The sequence below is a fragment of the Xyrauchen texanus genome, chromosome 30, assembly GCF_025860055.1.
Source record: "Xyrauchen texanus isolate HMW12.3.18 chromosome 30, RBS_HiC_50CHRs, whole genome shotgun sequence".
NCBI lineage: Eukaryota > Metazoa > Chordata > Actinopteri > Cypriniformes > Catostomidae > Xyrauchen > Xyrauchen texanus.
The window spans coordinates 33559029-33578854 of record NC_068305.1 but is presented as its reverse complement, the minus strand read 5'-3'; the positions used below and the strand labels follow the sequence as shown (position 1 = coordinate 33578854).

The 19826-nt window shown below is 36.8% G+C and overlaps 1 protein-coding gene across 1 annotated transcript; it reads left to right on the top strand.

Moving 5' to 3' along the window:
- The first annotated feature begins 8613 nt into the window (after nt 1–8613).
- Nucleotides 8614–19559, top strand: LOC127623880 (clusterin-like). The gene is made up of 9 exons (XM_052098460.1): nt 8614–8827; nt 11880–12010; nt 12649–12797; nt 13200–13370; nt 15407–15821; nt 17873–18013; nt 18133–18359; nt 18746–18921; nt 19057–19559. Exons 2-9 carry the CDS (start codon nt 11923–11925, stop codon nt 19067–19069), a joined length of 1380 nt encoding a protein of 459 aa, XP_051954420.1. The 5' UTR covers nt 8614–8827; nt 11880–11922; the 3' UTR covers nt 19070–19559.
- Nucleotides 19560–19826: the final 267 nt, after the last annotated feature.

The following is a 19826-nucleotide window of genomic DNA, read 5'->3' as shown; positions in this document are numbered from 1 at the left end:
AGTGATTGTTTCTGTGTAAAAAAAGAAGGGAGTGGATGAAGGGAGAGGAGGAGAAAAGGAGGAGGAGTGTGCGTGTGTTTTGGTGAGTCAATCTTGGGCTCCGGTTTAATTGTTAACAAATGTCTGGTATTGGTGCAACAGGCGCCTTCATCTTCTGTGGTAGTTCACTCAAAAACAAAAATTATTTCATCGTTTACTCAACATTATGTCGTACCAAACTCTTATAACTTTTTCTTTTGTGGAACACAAAAGGAGCTATTTTGTCATAGCAAGCAAATATGGTAACATTACAATAGTCCATACGCATATTCAAACTTGTCATGTGAAAAACAAAACAACGATAATTGATAATAATGATAATTACATGAATGTGATGAAATATTTGCGAAATTATATTGCGTGGTATATTACACGTATCTCACTGTGCTGCACTTAAAGCAAGTAACATTTTCTTCCAAACAAATTAGGTTTTTAAGGTTAATGCTCAAATGAGTTTTAAAAACAACTATAAACTTAATCCTAACACATAGTGTCATAAAAGCAAATGTGAGATGAAAACACTATTGCTGAAGTAGCTACATCTTTTTGTGTTGCTTCTATGACAATTTGGGTTCCCATATTGACTTGTATGCTCTTCAGGGTTCATACTCCGGTCATTTGCAAGCTGCCACACAATTTAATAAGACACAGACAAGGTTGTAGATGTAGTTGGTTATGTAATGCAGATGTTAAAATGTGTCACCTTACAAGTCATGCAATATAGTGAGGGTGTTTTGATGTAATAAGATAGCATTGTGTGAGGAACAGGGCGAAACGTATGTGTTTTTGTACGGATAATCTGTTTTACTTGTGATTTGTGTGAAAGGGAATAAACATGGAATGAAATATGTGCCATTGGGACTTGAACTTCAATTGCATCAAACCGAGGTACTCAGAAAGAGCAATCGAGCCTTTATGTAATCGTCAAACTCTTTCTTGGCCAATCACAATGTGTCTCACAGTTCACATTTAGAAGAGGAAGGATCCGCTGTGAAGTAGTCCAATGTGGAATCATGACTGAACGAGAGCCACCACCTCTCTCTAGCTCTCTCTCTCTAAGTTACTTGTTCTGCCCTGATGCAAACTCCAGATGTAATTAGTGTGATTGGCAAACAGGCTGTTAGATGCATTAAATAAATGTTTATCAGATCAATGTTTGCCGCAGGTTCTAAAAGGCAGTTAGCTAATACTTGCTGTGTTTCGCAAGCCAACCACCTTCTGTGTAATGTCATGTTAGTCTACCCTACTTTTATTTCATTTTTCGAGTTTAGATGGTAAGTTGGACATGCCTCGAGTCTGCAGGTGTTCAAATCATAGCATCAGGGCAGAACAAGCAACTTACGCTAGACAGAAATGGCACTATTTCAGAGCAGACCCTTCCTCTTCCAAATGTGAACTATGAGCTACGTTGTGATTGATCAAGGAGTTCGATTACATACAGGCACGATTGCTCTTTCTGAGTACCCCAGATGTCTTCAACTAAATTACCTGAATCTGAATATTAAAACTGAATCAAGTGTATGCATTTTTTTTATCTGAATTTAACAATCTGAATTCATGCCAAGTACATCTGACTTTCAAGTTTGATGTAATTCAAGTACAAACTTCAAATTCAAGTGAACATGTTCAAATGAAAGTCCCAATGGCACACATTTCATTCCGTAAATAAAATTGATTGTTGTTGTAGACCCTGTATTATTCATTTCACCAGGAAACTCCTGCAAAACGTACAACAAGCCACATTAAGATGATTTTGCAAAAATGCAGGAAAACTATTGCAATTCAACTGTATAAGACCAGGTTGGAAAATGCACCTATATTTATGTGTTGTCATTCTACTTCCTCATGAGACAGACAGAGACAGACAGACAGACACACACACACACACACACTTCATCATCTTCTGTCTTTGATTAAACATGCAGGTTCATGGTGCCTTTCAGTATCAAGGAATAAATTATTCTTAATTAAAACCATTTAATCGTGGTTTTAAATGGTTAACCGTGCACCTGAGACCCGTAGTGACAGATTAATTGACAGCTGCTGTCAGACTCTAAAATGGAGAGTGACTGGAGTGATCGGAGCGGTCTTTTGAAGTCGAGGACCTTTCACCCCCACCTTCACCTGAAGTGGAGGAGGGTGAATTGTCTGTGGACACAGGGCCGGAGCCATATCAATTCGAGCCGCTGGCTCAAACTGCGGTTTTAACTCCCTGTTGAGCATCCGCGTGCGCATTCACCTTCACTCGCGTGCAGGAAAAACAAACGAAACGCTGTTCAGTGATGTTTATCCTTTTAGCAGGATTTTTATTTAGCAAGCTTCACTTGAACATAACATCAGTTAGCTGTTCTCTCACTCAGAAGAATGTGACGTAAAGCGTAACGTCATCATGTACAAAACCATATACCTCCAAATAAAACTATACAGGTAGTCAATACCGTAATACAATGTATAAGGGTGCAATACGTTTAACACTCCCGCATCGCGAACACGCGTTTGTCGGCCCCAGAGGATTAACTTTAGCCTAACCATAAATTGTGATTCAAATATATATGATCACTCACCTCAAGACGCCGCTGAGGTGGTGGAGTCCATGCAGGAGGAGCAGCGTGTGGCACTGCGTCGCTTTTCAGCGCGAGCTGTTTGGAGAAGCCCATTTCCACCTCCATTGCGTTGGAGAAGCAATCCCGCGTAAAATGCAGTTTGCACACTCCTACAGCTCTAGGCGGGAACTCGCGGTCTTCCAGAACAAGGACGTGCAACCCCTGGCGCCTAATTTCCAAGTCTATATGGAAAGCAATACAGTCCAGCAGTGCTGTTGCAACCAGCAACATTACACCTACGTACCATCCTGACCACTGTACTAAATACAGATAATCTACGCTAACTTGAAGCTATCCTAACTGACGCTAATACTATGCTACTAACTAACTATGCTTCTAACAATACTACACTAACAAATATGCTAATTAACTACCTAGGCTACACTGAAATAATCTAAATAACTATATAAATGCTATGCTAAATAGATGCTAAAATACTCTATCCTGATCGTTTTCAATACTCGCAATTCCAACTCCTGACTTGCTACAGTGGTTTTGACTAAACGAGATGGTTTTTATACTGCCATGGGCGTGGTAGCTCATACCAAGGGCGTGGTGAGCTGGAACCTGCTTACGTCAGCTGTCACCGCTTACGTCACGAGTACCGCAAACAGCCAATAGGAAAATTCAACTGCAGTAGCCACCGTTCAACCTGAAGAGGGCAGCACTCAGACGTTTTTACACCATATATTGTAGAATTAAAACACTTTATACACAAATGTCAAAAAAATTACTTGAATCAATGACCAGTACTAATAAAGCCCCATTCTTACAGATCATTAACTAAAAAAAGTTGGTTTAGGGTTTAGTTACCCTTTAATAAAACATTTTTGTGTTACTTTAGAGTACACAAAGCACATCCAATACATGTTACGTAGGTGCAAGATAAAAAAATTAATGCAGAAAACAATAAAAATAGGGACCGCACACTGCTGATCATGCTCTCACAGAGTTTTAATAAGTACAACGTTTCGACCATTAGGTCTTCATCAGGTAAGTAACACAACCACTGCTGCAAGTGTTACTTTAGGCCATTTAATCTCGTAGGCCTTATTTGCCTTCCAATGTGTGTAAGCACTTTGACTCTTACAAAAAGGAGCTCTACTGTCTGAACTGATCTGAACTGAATTAATCAGAAGGGTAAGCTGTATTTTATTTAATGTGTGTGAAAGCGCTCACTTGGCTGGCATTCGTGGTTCACTGTTTTTGCTTTACTGTTAACATGCATGCAGATGTGAAGGCAAATATGTTTTTAATAAATAAACTGAGTGCTGATTAATTATGTGTTTCCTGGGGAATACAGTGTTAACGTGCAGATTGAACAGCATTTCATGATGTTGTGCAATTCAAAGGTATAAGAGGCATTAAAAGGCTATTAAAAGACATTGTTTAACAAATGTTCCTTATATGCCAAAAATATTTTGGTACTGATACACTGAAAAATGCAAGCCTCTGAATGACTTATCTGAAGGTGAATGTGAGAGATTGAATCTAATGTAAATAGCACCAGCACACCTCCATATGTGGTGAAGTGGAGTTTTAGCATGCATCAAATTACTGCAAAACCACCAGCTTTGATCTGGTTGCCAAAACTGCAAATATTGCCAACAAATAGACTAGGGTTTTATAGACTAGCTCAAAGAACCAACTGGCACTTAATGTGCTAACAAACTGATTAAGATGACTTTACTTGTAAATAGGATACAGAAAGGACTACAGAATTGATGCTTACATTGTTTAATAGTTCATATCTATGAAGCCTTGTTTTGGATTTAAGCAGATTGGATGTGACTCTCTTCTAGCTGTTCTGGGGGAAAAAGAATACAATCCAAAATGTCTCTTCAACAGGCTGTTATTCATATTATGCATATTTATGAGGATATTTTGATGGAGCAGCCTTTATGCTCAGGTGACCCAGCAGTTGAGTCTTCCAAATGAGTCACTGCCACCCAGAGGACAAGCATAGAGTACAAAAAACAAACAAACTAGAGACTATTTAGGCAGAAATGGAGCACTTGTGATAAAATGAATGGAACACACAGGATGATGCATATAGAAAAGGAAGTGCCGCCTTACAGGTAACTGAGTCAATCACATTTTAGATATACAGTAGACATCTCCTGTCAGTCAATGAGAATGTGCATTAGTGTGATCTGAGCTAAAGAAGCATGATTTATGATAAAATTGTTGTCAGAATTTCCTGCTGATTTGAAATATGTTCTTTGATCATCATTTTAAACATCAATATTATTTTGGAGATTGTTTATTGTTTTCAATATTGTTTTCCCATTCAAGTACTTTAGATATGAGTTGTACTTTTACAGAACTTTTCATTTCACCCAAAAATTATTAGTATTAGTTTCTTTCTTTTTTAGACCACAAAAGGAGATGTTAGGCAGATTTTGATGCTGATCTTTGACACAAAATGAAAGTGAATGGTGACTAGGTGCAGTCAAACTCCACAAATAAGCATAAAAGCACCATTAAAGTAGTTAATGGGACTTGTGTACCATAGTCCAAGTTTTATGAATTCATACGATTAAGAACAAAGAACAAACAGAATATGTGTTAAGAACAAACAGAAATTAATGAAATTAATGTTGTTATTCACAAAAAATGTGGTGCATGATTGAATTCAAAACACGAGAGAATCAACGAAGCTTGGCATCATAGATGTCAAACCTGTCGTCAGATATCTAGGCATGCGATATTTTAATATGTGCAAATACAAATGATCTTTAAAAGCTGCGAAAGAGAAGATTATCAGTGAATAATAGCTTAAATTTTTCCTCACACAAAGCTATCATATGGCACAAGGAACCTGGAATATAGCACAAAAGTTATATGGTCTTTACGGTTTTATGGAATTCACTTTCAGCATATGGAAAACAGCAGTGTCAACATAACTAAACTTATTTTTTGTTCCATGGGAGGAAGAAAATCATACAAGTTTGGAACAAGATGAGGATGAATAAAATTATGATAGAATTTCCTTTTAAGTTTTGTCTCCATATTCCATTGATGGGAAACTTTAAATGTAAAAAAATGATAGATCAAAAAGAGTGAAAAGAGATACCTGAAAATAAAGCAATGGCATGAGACAAAGAGCAATGCTCTGCCAAAGGCAACATGTCACATGGAAACCCTAGTGATAGTATTTAAACTTACAAAAAAGAGAGTGGAACCTTTAAAGATTTTACAGCACACTGCAAGTACTATTTACAGAGGAGGACCATGTGAGATCTCCAGTTGAGAGTACAGGGGTTGGACTAGGTGATCAGATCATATTTGCTGGCTGTAAATGAAATTTGTCTGTTCTATTGCCAGGAAGAAAATGAAGCCACACAACGCTTTAGATGGAATTGACAGGATATTCAAAAACAGTTTTATGAAAGTCAATAAACTATGAGACAATCATAAAATGTGTCCAAGACCCTTGACATATAATCAAAGATGATGTATTTTTCAAAAACTTTGATTATATTTTACATCATTAACTCGATTTTTACATTTTCTGATTAAATGTCAGCAGTGCTATCCTGTTCAAACCTCGGCACCATGATGCTTAGGTATTGTGTGTGGTTGCTGAAGTATTGCAATGAGGTTGCCACAGTGTTCTGATTGCTGTTAAAGGAATGTTTCAATACAAATTAAGCTTCATCAACAGCATTTGGGGCTGATTGCTTAGAAAAGTAATACATACTGCACAACTGAAGATATCATTCATGTGCGGAGCACAAATAATGTAGGACAAGTTATGCACTTAAGTTTAATACTTAGGCTTAGGGATTTGAATGAGCAGTAATAATAGTGATTCTTGCCTTAGTAAGCGCCACTAATTAGTTCAAAATGGGACTCAAGAGAAAAACAGACCATATTGGGTTGTATTTTATGAGTGGTATGATATGAAAACATTTTACAGACACATGACATCATAAACAGGGTGTGGCTTTAAGGTTTAGCTGTTTGTCTGGCCATGTTGGTCTTTTGCCCACATGTCCTGTCGGGGAAAATGTGGGCACAGACATACTCCTACAGTGTGCATCTCACACAGTTTAAAAACAGGTTATGCATCACCTTTTCCTAAATATCAGCCATGCAAGCTGAGCTATCCTGACATTTAAAGGGAAAGCTCACCCAAAAATGAGAATTCTTTCATTATTATTATTATTTATTTATTTATTTTTTATCCCCTTTTCTCCCCAATTTGGAATGCCAAATTTCCACTACTTAGTAGGTCCTTGGAGTGGCACGGTTACTTACCTCAATTCAGGTGGCGGAGGACAAGTCTTGATTGCCTCCGCTTCTGAGACAGTCAATCCGCACATTTTATCACGTGGCTCATTGTGCACGACATCGTGGAGACTCCGCACGTGGAGGCTCATGCTATTCTCCTAGATTCACGCACAACTTACAACCCGCCGCATCGAGAGCGAGAACCACTAACTGCGGCCACGAGGAGGTCATCCCATGTGACTCTACCCCCAGCAACCGGGCCAATTTGTTTGCTTAGGAGACCTGGCTGGAGTCACTCAGCACGCAATGGATTTGAACATGTGATTTCAGGGGTGGTAATCAGCGTCAATACTTGCTGAGCTACCCAGGCCCCCAAAATTCTTTAATTATTTACACACCCTTATGTGGTTCAAAACCTGTATGACTCTCCCCCCAACCCCTTCTATTACACAGAATGTTAGCCACAGTCGCCGTTCACTTTTATGAGTCACCATTCATTTTCAACTTTTTTTACTGTATGAAAGCGTACTATATGGTGACTGAGGCTAACATTTGCCAAACATTTTCTTTTGTGCTTAAAGGTATAGTTCACATAAAAATGTGCATTATCTTATCATTTACTCACCCTCATGCCATCCAAAACACACATAACACCACCTCAGAAAATGACATGGTTTGCACAGCAGACATAAACATAAGTATAACAATTCTCAGTGTCTCCATATTTCCAAAAGTGTTGCCATTTCTTATTTTCACTTACATTCTTTCTTTTCCTGTAGTTTTAATGAGAGAGTTCACCCAAAAAGGAAAATTGTCATTACTTACTCACCCTCATGTATTTCCAAACATTGTTTTTTACTTGTTTTTTTCCCGTGGGGTAGCAACAAACTCCAACATGACAAAAAACACAATAAAAGTGTCATAAAAGTTCACCATACCACTCAAGTGCTACATACCAAGTATTCTGAAACCATACGATAGTGACTGAGTGAGGAACAGACTGAACTTTAAGTCATTATTCATTGAAAAGCTTGAATTCTGCTGAGAGTTTATGAGAGCAGTGATGTCTGATTTATTTTGTTCCTCAAACAAAACTTTAAATATAACAAACCAGTAGTATTGACAACTTTTTGATACTTTTATGATGCTTTTTAACAATCTGAAGCTTAGCTGTCCCAGTCCTCATTCACTTTCATATGACAAAAAGTGGCCGGGATAGTCTTCATTAAAATAACCTTTTGTACTTCATAGAAGAAAGTCATACAGGCTTGGAACAGCATGAAATTGAGTAAATAGTAAAAAATACAATATATAATAATTTTGGTAGAACTATCCCTTTAAGGTCATTTTGAGTAACGTTACATAATCAGTAGGCCTATGTCACAGAAAAAGATATGCCAAATAACTGTAGCCATCTGGGAGCTGGGCGGTTGATAATTTGCTGTAACAAGTCTTGCTTGCATAACCTGCAAAATGTGCCACATTCGTTTACTTCATTTCAGCATCAGTGTTGGTCTGTGAGGGACTCCCACGTGATTTCGTGGATTAGTTTCAGCTCAAATAGAGCAGATGTTTTGTGTTTAAGCAGGTCACTTTAAGGCCTGGGGTTATTCGACATTGTTCAGTATTGGAACGCACTGACTATAATGACTTGTCCATATACTGTCTTTACCGGAGAACTCTAAAAAAAGCCTTTTTCCCGTAAAGCCCATGTTCAGGCTGTAAGTGCAGTCCTATGAGCAAGATGGAGCAATGTTGCCTACTTCTGGCCAAAGAGAGCATCTGCTGTTAAGGATTACAACATTTCTGGAAAAGTCCAAAGCCATGGGCATTCTCATCCTCATCACGAATCACGTCGACATCATCCCCCTGCATTTCAGTATATAAACCTATCAGAGAAGACACAGTTCATCTGCAAGGAAGAATCAAGCATCAAAGATCAAGACAAGGTAAGTACAAGGGCGGAATTGAAAGGATATATATATATATATATATATATACACATACATATATATATATATATATATACACACACATATATATATACACACACAAACACACACACTTTATGTTCTTATTTATAGTATATTATTTATATATTACAATTTTATCAAATGATACTCTTTGTATTAATGATGTAATAATTATACATTTGATATTTGGTGTCTACATTATAACATCTTTGCTGAATACGGTTTGTTGCCTTTATGAAATTATGTTAGTCAAAAGTTGAAACCAAGCCAATAGCCCACTGCGGCAAAAATGTAAACAAGATTTTCTTTTGTGCTGTTTTACTTGGAATGATATAGCATAAAATGTAATCCCAATATTTTCCTAATTTAAAAAAGTTCCTAATAAACCTGCTGTTTATGAATTACAGTCCACCCACAGTTGGATAATGCCATCCAAAAATTCGAGCTGTTTGGCTGAGCTGCGTTTGATTGTGCCTTGCCTGCGAGGATTTGTATTGATTTTGAGGAATTTGATGGGAGATATGCCAGGTCAACTGCATTCAGGATGCATACTGTACCCTGGAAAGACATCATTAAGCAAAGCAAATCCTCTCACTCAGGACATGCCATCTGTGGCTTTGTTCCTTATAAACACAGCATACCAGATGTTTATATTCTCATTCTAGGCAAAGAGAAACATCTAGAACTGCTGAGAAAAACAAATATCACTAAGATTAACCGCAAGGACAAGGATAATTCAAATTAGGAAAACAAGATGATCAAGTAATATGCTTGCAAATCTCTGTATTTTTTTGGCGAAAACTCAGTGTTGATGTTTTCTTTGATCCTTTAAAGGATAATTCACCAAAAAAAGAAAATTCTGTCAACATTTACTCACACTAATGTTGTTCCTCACCCATCGACTTACTTTCTTCCATGTAAGACTAAGTAATTTATAAGTTGCTCCCTTCCACACAATGAAAGTGGATGGTGACCAGAGGCATCAAGCTCCTAAAAGGAAAAAGAAGGGAAAAAAGCACAATTAAAGAACCAGAAGAGAAGTTATATGATTCATGACTTTATTTAATGCCATTTGATAGATTTTTGTGAGGAACAGGCACAAACTTAAGTGTTTACTGAAAATTTAGCTTGACAGCTGTGGTCACCATTCACTTACATTGTATGGAAAAATATCCAGCTTGGATATTCTGCTATTTATAAAGTAAACTCCTAGAAAGACACAAGGGTGTGTAAATGATTAAAATCTGATGATTAATTTTGGGGTAAATTATACTAAATAAATATAAAAAGAAAGAAATAAAAACTGCAGGTCTTGCACCATTCTTAAAATGAAAGATAAACGAAAATATTTAGAAGAATATTTCTGCTCTGTAGGTCCATACAATGCAAGTGAATGGGTGCCAAATTTTGAAGTTCGTAAAAGCACAAAAAGGCAGCATAAAAGTACTCCATGTCATTCCAGTGGTTAGATCTACATTTTCAGAAGAGATATGATAGATGGACAGATACATTTTCAAGTCATTTTTCCTCAATAAATTCTCCTCCCTGCCCAGTAGGTGGTGATATGCATGAAGAATGTGAATCACCAAAAACACAAAATGTGAAATTGGAGATTGATTGATAGTAAAAATGGACTTCAGTTTTTATCGGTTTCTCACCGACACCTATCATATAATTTCTGAAGACATGGATTGAACCACTGGACTCTTATGGATTACATTTGTGCTGCCTATAAGTGGTTTTTCGAGCTTCAACATTTCAGCCCCCATTCACTTGCTTTGTATGGGCCTACAGAGCTGAGCTATTCTTCTAAAACATCTGTGATGGCATGAGGGTGAGTAAATTTGACATTTTGGGATAAACAATTTCTTCAACATTACAAAACAGTAACTGACCATCAAAGTACTCTGGATTTGTCTCTGGCTCTTTCTGTTAATATTTGTGTGGTGAAAACAGATGCCTGTATGTTCCTTACATAACTAGGCTCCTGGCTTTAATTTGACAGAGTTTTGGTCTTTATGTACACATACCCTGAGTGAAAGTTCTGTCTCACCCATAAGGGTGACTTTTTCAGAAAACCTCCTTCCCCAGGACAATGCTTTTATGATGTTTACCTTGCGCTCTGGTGTGAATTATGAACTCAACAGCAGCTGTTGCAGAGCAATGACGTCTCAATATTTGAGAATACCACCATGATTAAAAGTGCAGCTTTATTGGATCAATGGCTAAAGGTTAACCTACTTAGAATCAACCACACTCACAAATACTCCAAAAACTGGGATTAAGCATTGTCAGTATAACCATTCCAACCATTTGCTTAGAGGGATTTGCTGTCAAATCCATGTAATCAGCCAGACAAAATATAATTGTTCAGAGGTTCCAACACTTTCACTGATTGTTTTTGAAAAATGTTTGGTCTGATTCCATCTGATGACATGTTGCAGTTGAAATAGTATCTTAAAAGAGAAATCTTTGGCTATAGTTAAACAGCTATTACAGAATATGTACAAATCCTGTTGGAAAAATGCTGACGTTTAGCCTGATCATCTGACAATTGCCCAAAACGTTATCTAAAACTAGCAAACAAGACCAGACTGACCAGGCTAGGAGACCAGCTAAGACCAGCAAACCAGCTTAGGCTTTTATTCAGCAGAGAAATGGCACAACCATTTTTAAACACTAAAATGTTGTATGGCCTTTGTTGTAAGAAAATGACTTCCTGCTGGGTCTTATCAACATTACAAAAACATCAAGGTCACAGGCTGACAAAGTCAGCGCTACTGTTCATACCAGAGCTTTAAATAGATGCATTGATACGAAGGATTCATTGCCCACACAGTCTGTAGGAGTGTCTTACACAAACCACATCATTTAAAGTGTCAAGTCGCAATTGTTTGCGGTCATAAACATGGCGAGTCACTTTCTCCACAACCTATTTAAAACAAGTAAAAAAAAAAAATTTATTGTAAAAATACCACAATAACGTCACTACTGAGCAGCCCACAACTTCCTGGCTTCTGTTTCACAGTGTTAGACAGCATCTGAAATCTAGACACAAGCAGTCACCAAAGATGAAGGTCTCAACGTCTCTACTGGGGCTTTCTCTACTCTACCTCTCTGTTGAGTGTCTGTTACCCCCAACTAAAGAGGAACTCAATCGTAAGTTAAGACACAATTTTTAATAAACTTTTCAGATGTGCAGTTATGGGCGTTTCTTCAACTTTGGACAATTTCATCTATTTACCATGCCTTCATAATTTCTTTTGGGCACTTTTGAAGTGCATTTTATGTACAGATTTTATCGCTTTAGCCTTGTCCCAGACCCATACTTTCAGTATGAAACTACAGTATATTAATCCATACTAAAATACGAATTATTACGACTGCCCCACAGCTGTGCTGTCATTTCCACCACATCAAAGAGTCTGACCCCAATAAAGCTTTTTTTGAAAGTTAGTGTACTTGTTAACTAAGTCGACAAAAGTGACAGTGATTAGCAAGCTTGAGATGAAATAAAGATAAGTTATGTTTTGAGGTAAATTTCAGGTGTGAGCAGACTCATTTTCATTGGGCATCATTTCCTATAAAGCTGCAATTTTGCCAAATTAAGCTTAATATGTGAAAATAGTATTTAATTGTGTTTATTTAGGATATAAAATGCTAATAATAATAACAAAAAATTAATATATTCGACTCTGCAAGACAAAGGAGTCGGACACTTCATAAGTTGAAGAAACACTCATTCTGTGTCTTATTTGCTGTATTGGAAGTCGATGTCTGTCTTGGCTTATTGGCAGAGATCTCAGCGTTTGGTAAAACGTACCTGGATAAACAGATCGAAAATGCCATTACTGGGGTGAAAGAGATGAAGACTGTGATGGAGAAATCAGAAGAGGACCACAAGAGGTTCTTGTCAGAACTGGAGAAAACCAAGCAACAGAAAGATGTGAGACAGGCAGAGGACTGATGCAATTATCTTCTCCATAGCAACATTACCGGTTACCTGTAACATTACATAGACCTTTCATAATATTTTCACTGATCCCTATCGTAGACTTATGAATTTCCATGCTGGCATAGCTGCTGGATTATTATAGAAAAACTTGAAGCTGAATAAAAAATTTACAAATAATTATATATATAAAAGTTTGAAAAAAAAAAAAAAAAACTTAACATGTGGAACATTATAATTTGCATATACTCTTACATTTGGAAAACTTTCTGTTCCATTTCCATTTCATCTGTCCAAGATTAGAATTGATTTTGCAGATAGATATTATATGTACATATTACAATAGAGGACTTTCTATTGTTGGGATCATGAGTTTTTTGCTGCTTTGTCCATTAGAATGCCCTGACGACCGCTCAGGAGATGGAGAAGAAGCTGATTGAGGAACAGAGAGTGTGTAATGAAACCATGCAGGCTCTGTGGGAGGAGTGTAAGCCTTGTTTGAGGAGCACCTGTGTAAAGTATTACTCACGCACCTGCAGCAGTGGAGCCGGCCTTGTGGGAAGACAGGTGAGTCTGAGACACAGTGACCCCAAAATGTATTTGGACACTTAAAGATGTATGAATGTCGATGCATTAGATAAACCAAGTGGCACACTTTTCAAGCAAAACAGTCCACAAAAATGTACATTTCAAATGTTAAAACCAGTGTTGAGAAAGATCCTCAAAAATAGAAATTAACTAAAAATGAAATTTTGAAATTTTTAGTTAGACAAATTAAAGACTAATTACAAAATGTTTTATTCAGATTACTGTTTTTCTGATTATTTTACTGATAAAGCAATCAAATTAGCCTACTATATATATTGAAGTTACTTTAGAAATAATTTTTCACAAGAAAACTTAAGATTTCCTTCTCAATGAATTCAAAATAATGTTCTTCTAGTTCATAAAACTTATCAGGGGGCAACACTTCTCTTCAGCTGTTGCAACATTCAAACAGATGTACATATTAATATAATTCATGTTTTACACGTATTATACACGTTAAATAAATATGTGTAACCTAACCCAGGTAATTAAAAGTAACTTAGAAAGTCAGTAACTTTAATCTGATTTCAGGAATTTAAAATGCTACTTGGGTTAGCCCTCATGCCATCAAAGATTTGTATGACTTTCTTCTGAAGAAAACAAAGTTTTTTAGAAGAATATATATCAGCCTGCAATACAAGTGAATGGGGGCCAGGCCTTTGAAGCTCCAAAAAACAGATCAAGTCAGCATAAATGTAATCCATCGTACTCCAGTGGTTAAATCAATGTCGTCTTAAGTGATCCAGTTGGTTTTGTGAGAACAGACCAAAACGTAACTCCTTTTTCAACAGTATCCTTGGTGATCATGATTTCAAGCTCTATTACACTTCCTATGGCACCATTTTCCACTCTGTGCATGCACTAGGAAGTGTAATCAAGCTTGAAATCATGATGAGACTGCAATGGCAAGATTTTGACTGGTAATGACTCTATGTGGTATTTTATCCCCAATAATATATTTAATAGGATTGGTGGCTTCTCGTTCTTATTAAGATGTAATTATTCTGTTGGGAAAATACATAAAAAATAAAATTGGCTAAATTTCATCAACAGGCATTTTTAGCTTAGAAGTTGGTTTACAACCACAATTTTTCTCCCAACAGAACGATTCTTTGGAATAATATGGACATTAAGATTAAAAACGGATTTAACAGGTTTAACAAATACATTATTTTTATTGCAGACCTGTTTGATTGCAAAGGTGACATTTTGGTATATGAGGAATTTATGAATATCTATCAATATCCTTTGCCATTTAAAGATTATCAACCTGTTGTAAAGGCGATACCAGAGAGCATAGTATTTTTGATGAAATCGTCTCTAACTTATGGTGTTGGTCATAAACAACTACCTCAGTTATTTTTGGGAGGAACGTTATTTTTAAGTACAGCCTGTAATAACAAATTTATCCGGCAATTATCCTATTCGCAGTTAGCAATTGCACCAAGAGGACATTTTTTTGGATGTTTTCATTGATGACATTCAATGGAAGCGTGGTTGTTACCATATAAATATTGTATTTCAAATAAAATTAAAGAAGTGCACTTTAAAATTTTGCACAAAATATATCCATGTAACGCACACCTGGCGAAATTTTGTTATGTAAGCGATATGTGTACTTTTTTTAATAATGAAAGTGGATCCATGTGAATGCTGCACACTGGTGGTGGTTGAGGAGAGTCCCCTGGAAACTATGTAGAGTAAATTGCTTTGAGTGTAGTGTCAGAAAAGCGCTATATAGGTGTAACATTCATACATCCACAAAAAATGTCCTTGACACAAGTTGGTTAAAAGTCATTGCAAAAATGGCTCAGAGAAGTGAAGTTAGTTCCAAGAAAAGAGCTAGCATCTTATGTTTGTATATGGCTTGATTTTTTTATTGAATGCAATTTCATTGAGACATTTAAAGTGTGGCTTAAGAGTCTTAATATTTCATTTGGGCCACTGTACCTGAATGTGCATACATTATTTCATTTTAAAGTTGGAAGCCATTCTTTTCTTTATTTGCCCTTTAGCTGGAGGAGGTTTTGAACAGGAGTTCTCCCAGCTCGATCTGGATAAACGGGCAGAACATTGAAACTCTGGTGGACCAGGACCATAAGCAGACCAGACACTTCCAGGACCTGGAGGAACGCTATACAGAGGTGGCCGATGGAGTGGACCACATCTTCGTGGACAGCATGAGGGTTTTTGACCACATGCATGCCTTCCACCAGCCCAGCTTCTTCCCCAGTCCCTTCCGTATGCCCAGCATCTTTGGCAGGCCAGATGCAACAGCCAGCCAGGCTACTCGTGTGTACAGGTCTCCCATGCATGATCCTGAGTTCCACGGCTTCCATAGCATGTTCCGGCCCATGATGGAGATGGCGAGAAACATGATGGAATCATTTGGGCCCTACGTGGGAAATGATATGGATTTCCCCTCAGAGGGTAAATGTCAGGATTTACCAAGCCTGGATGCAGTAACATTTGAACAAAAAAGTGCTGTCAGCAAAATTATGGGGAATACCATGCTTAAAATGTTCCTACAAGACAGATATCACTCAAATGGGTGTCCTGAGAAATCACACACACGTGCACGCACACACACACACTTGAGTAGTTTGTCTTGTTTTGCAGTAAAAATATAAAAAACTATGATACATTTAATTTTAAATTTTCTATGATATTTAGATGTTTTTTAGAGAATATATCTTGAATACAATTATATTTTGTCTGGCTACACTGGCAGATTTTAAACAAGTGAAAAAGCCTGAGTGCAGTAAAAGGGATATTTTTATAAATATTTTACAGTGCATACCTGTAATGTGTTTTAGCATAATACGAGGTAAAGCAGCACAATTTCTGATTCCAATATCACATTTTATTGCTGATTTGAAATATGTCCTTTGGTCGTAATTTTGACCAACCGTTTTTGAGATTTCGATCTTTCCCCATTCAAGCAGATAGGAGCTGCACTTGCATGACTGGAAATAGACTCCCGAGAGCATTCCAAAGATGGCCGACAGTGGACTGACATGCTAGAATGACTTTGGCTACAGTCATCGGTTGTTAAAGCGCTTAGGTTCTTGCCTTTTTCTATTGATTATGTAATGTGAAGAACACAACAGACACTGCCATTTTGCGATCTTGTTACCCAATTTAACCGTAAAATACTCATTAAATCCCCACTCGCAACTTTTTGCTATGTGACTCATAAGACACTCGCATATTTATTGTGTAAAAATAGCCGAATATGAGATGAATTTCATTACATTTGCTTCAGCAGCATAAATTTAGCTTTGGCGGCAGCATACATTTTCAATGCAGGAAAAGTCCTGAACTGTCAAAATGATGGAAAGCATTTAAATTAGTCCTCAAATATTACATCAGAGGCTTCGATAACTAAGTAGCATTTTCCATTTTGTTTGGGTAACTGTGATCAGATCACAATCCGATCGCAGTGGAGACAAACTGGAATTCAAGGTTGTAAATGCATCCAGCTAAAGAATATCCAGACATATAACACATTTTAATGTGTTGCCAAATACAAAGGAGGCCTGTAATGTCTATTAAACCTTAGCCTATAAACAGTCTGATGAGAATTCTTAAGACTAGTACCAGATTGTCATCAATCTCACATACAATTCCCTCGTCTCCTTCAAAACCCTCATAATTCCTTTCTTCCATGGTACACAAAGTATTCATCAATTACAATAAAGGTCACATGGTAAAATTTATAGTTAGGTTTAGGTATTGGGTTAGATGTTAAAATTACCAAATAAATCACAACACGCATTATGCACTCCAAAGTTTGCTTTGTTCCATAATACACAACAGGGCTTTTTGCAGTACTATCATCATTATGGTTAGGGTCCAAGTAAGACGTTACACTTTATGGTTAGTTTTAGGTATGGAGTTTGGGTTAGGGGTTAAAGTTTTGAAAAATATTGCTAACGTGCATTCATAAAATGAAAATGTATCGTTCTTCCATCCAACCCAGCTGGGCTTTCCATTACAATCATGGTTAGATTTAGGGTCTGGGTAAGGTGTTACACTTCATTGTTAAGTTTAACTTTGCCTGGACACACATTTAGTTAAACTAGGATTAAACAAATCATTGGGGTCAACACAGACACGTGAAAAGAGTGTTTGGTCGATTGTACATTTTTGCACAAAGTCTTAACGATTTTGCCATCTCATCTTATTTTTACGAATTCAAATCAGATTATGTTGCCTTTAAACACAAGTTTTTTGGTTGGTGTTGTTTTTAGCCAATCAGAGAATGCTCTATGTGGTGGGGTTTTGGAGAGGGGCATGTGTTTGAAGGTTTGAGGGCAGCCTCATTCAGTGAAGTCTACTGGAATTTGACAAAAACTACTAATATTTTATATAGAACCACTACAATACACTATAATACCATTTTACAGCATTTATAATCCTATCTGTTTGCTTGCAGTTATACATCAGGTAGCATTCAATTTCTTGTCATCCATTCACAGATGGAAGAGTGAATGAGGATGTGATCATAACCAAACCGTTTGGAAATGATCAGATGACCTGCAGGGAGATCCGTCGTAATTCTGCAGGTTGCATTAAATTAAAAGAAGAGTGTGAGAAATGTAAAGAGATCCAGCACATTGGTAAGTGCAAAATTTGATAAACATTTGCCTTATCACAATCGAAAACTGGCTCTTCAACTTAGCTATTGACATGCATTGATAATTTTCTAGTCACCCAATGAGAGCCTTCTCTTCCTCAGATTGTTCTGGAAAGCGGCCCCTGGAAGGCCCCTTGAAGGAGGAGCTGGAGAGGGCTCTCGCCAGGGCTGAGAGATTCACCCAGGAGTACAACAACCTTCTAAGGCGATTTGAAGAGCAGATGTTCAACACCTCTAGTTTGCTGGACCTGTTTAACAAGCAGTTTGGTTGGGTTTCCTCTCTAGCTAACCACACCCAAAATGAGGATGGTTTCTTTAAAGTATGGGCGGTAAGCAATAATTACATGATCATCAGATAGCTGGAACGTTTCAAGTGTAGGCATGATTTAAAGTATAGATTATAGTCATATTTTCACAAGGCTTGTCAGAAAGAACCCAGCTAACAAATTTTGGTTCCCAGAATGTTCTGGAAATAATAGTTTTTGGTTGTTAAAAAAAAAACTAAAAAACTAAAAAGAACTTTCCTACATTGTTAGGAGTTAATTCACAAGGTGGGAAAAACAAACAAATGGGGACCACATGCTAACATTAAGAGTATGTTCTGTGTTTGCTGGGAATAAGAGTTAATTATTAAAAAGTGGTACATTGGCCGTCTTGTATCACTATTTCATCACAATGCAGATCTGTCAATTGTCAATAACATTTTTACTTGCAGGTGATGTCAAAAGGCACAGATAATGCTGAGAACCCAGCTGACACCAAAGTGTCAGTCAACATCTTTAATGGGCCAGATATGAGCTTCTCAGTGCCAGGAGACATTCCCTGGAGAGACCCCAAATTCTCTGAGGTGGTAGCACAGGAGGCTTTGGATCGTTACAAACAGAACACTGTGTGAGTCTTCTAAACAACCTTGCCTAAATCTTGCCATTACAATGTTCCTTTAAAACCTCTTGTAAGTCAAACTTTAATTATAGCATTTCAAGTTTGATGAATGATTATGAACTATATTCATGTTTTCTTCATCAGAATCACAAACTAAATGCTTAGAGGGTGGGTACTTCCAGTGATGGAGGGACTGGCTAAGAAAATTGACAAGAACTGAGAGGATCTTTCTAAATTAAAATTCTACCATTGAATAATGCGAGATGGTGTACTCCTCTAGCTGGATTTCTGCTGTTTAGTATTATTCCTGATGTCTCATTCTGCTTAACATTCAGACTACCTACAGAGATTGTATAGAATAAGAGCTTATGAACTTATTAATTATACATTGTCAAATACCAATAAAACAAACAAAATTCCCAATATCCCTTTGTATATATAAACTTACCAGGATTGCAATAAAAACTCTCCATACAAGGGTGAATTTCATAAAACCTATCAACAGTCACCCCAAAATCACAAGAAAAAAAATGAGACATGAGAAAATATATGCTATTTTTAGATCATGCTTGCATTTGTTGTACTGAAATTATTTATGCATGTTACAAACAAAATAAAAATAAAAAATTGTGTCCGGATAGGATGAATTTAATGAGTGTATAACAGTTATTTGTCAGTGATGAATGAAATTTTTTCATATTACAGTAATGAGGAATAAATTGTGCCTCTTTGTCAAGAAATTAATGTCAGTGTAAAAAAACAAAAGTTTGAAAAATGTCAAATATAGTTATCATATAATATAATTTCTTATTTTTCTTTTGATCTTGGGGTGAAATATAACCAGATCATCTTCTCGTGTACATTCTTTTCCACACTCGTTTAAAAACATAATTATGGTATATCATTTTTGTAAA

Excerpts from the sequence above, each read along its gene's own strand:
- LOC127623880 (XM_052098460.1), top strand. The coding sequence starts at position 11,923 with ATGAAGGTCTCAACGTCTCTACTGGGGCTTTCTCTACTCTACCTCTCT. Across the intron at positions 12,798-13,199 it reads AAACCAAGCAACAGAAAGAT|AATGCCCTGACGACCGCTCA; the intron begins GTGAGACAGGCA and ends TTTGTCCATTAG. Across the intron at positions 13,371-15,406 it reads CCGGCCTTGTGGGAAGACAG|CTGGAGGAGGTTTTGAACAG; the intron begins GTGAGTCTGAGA and ends TTTGCCCTTTAG.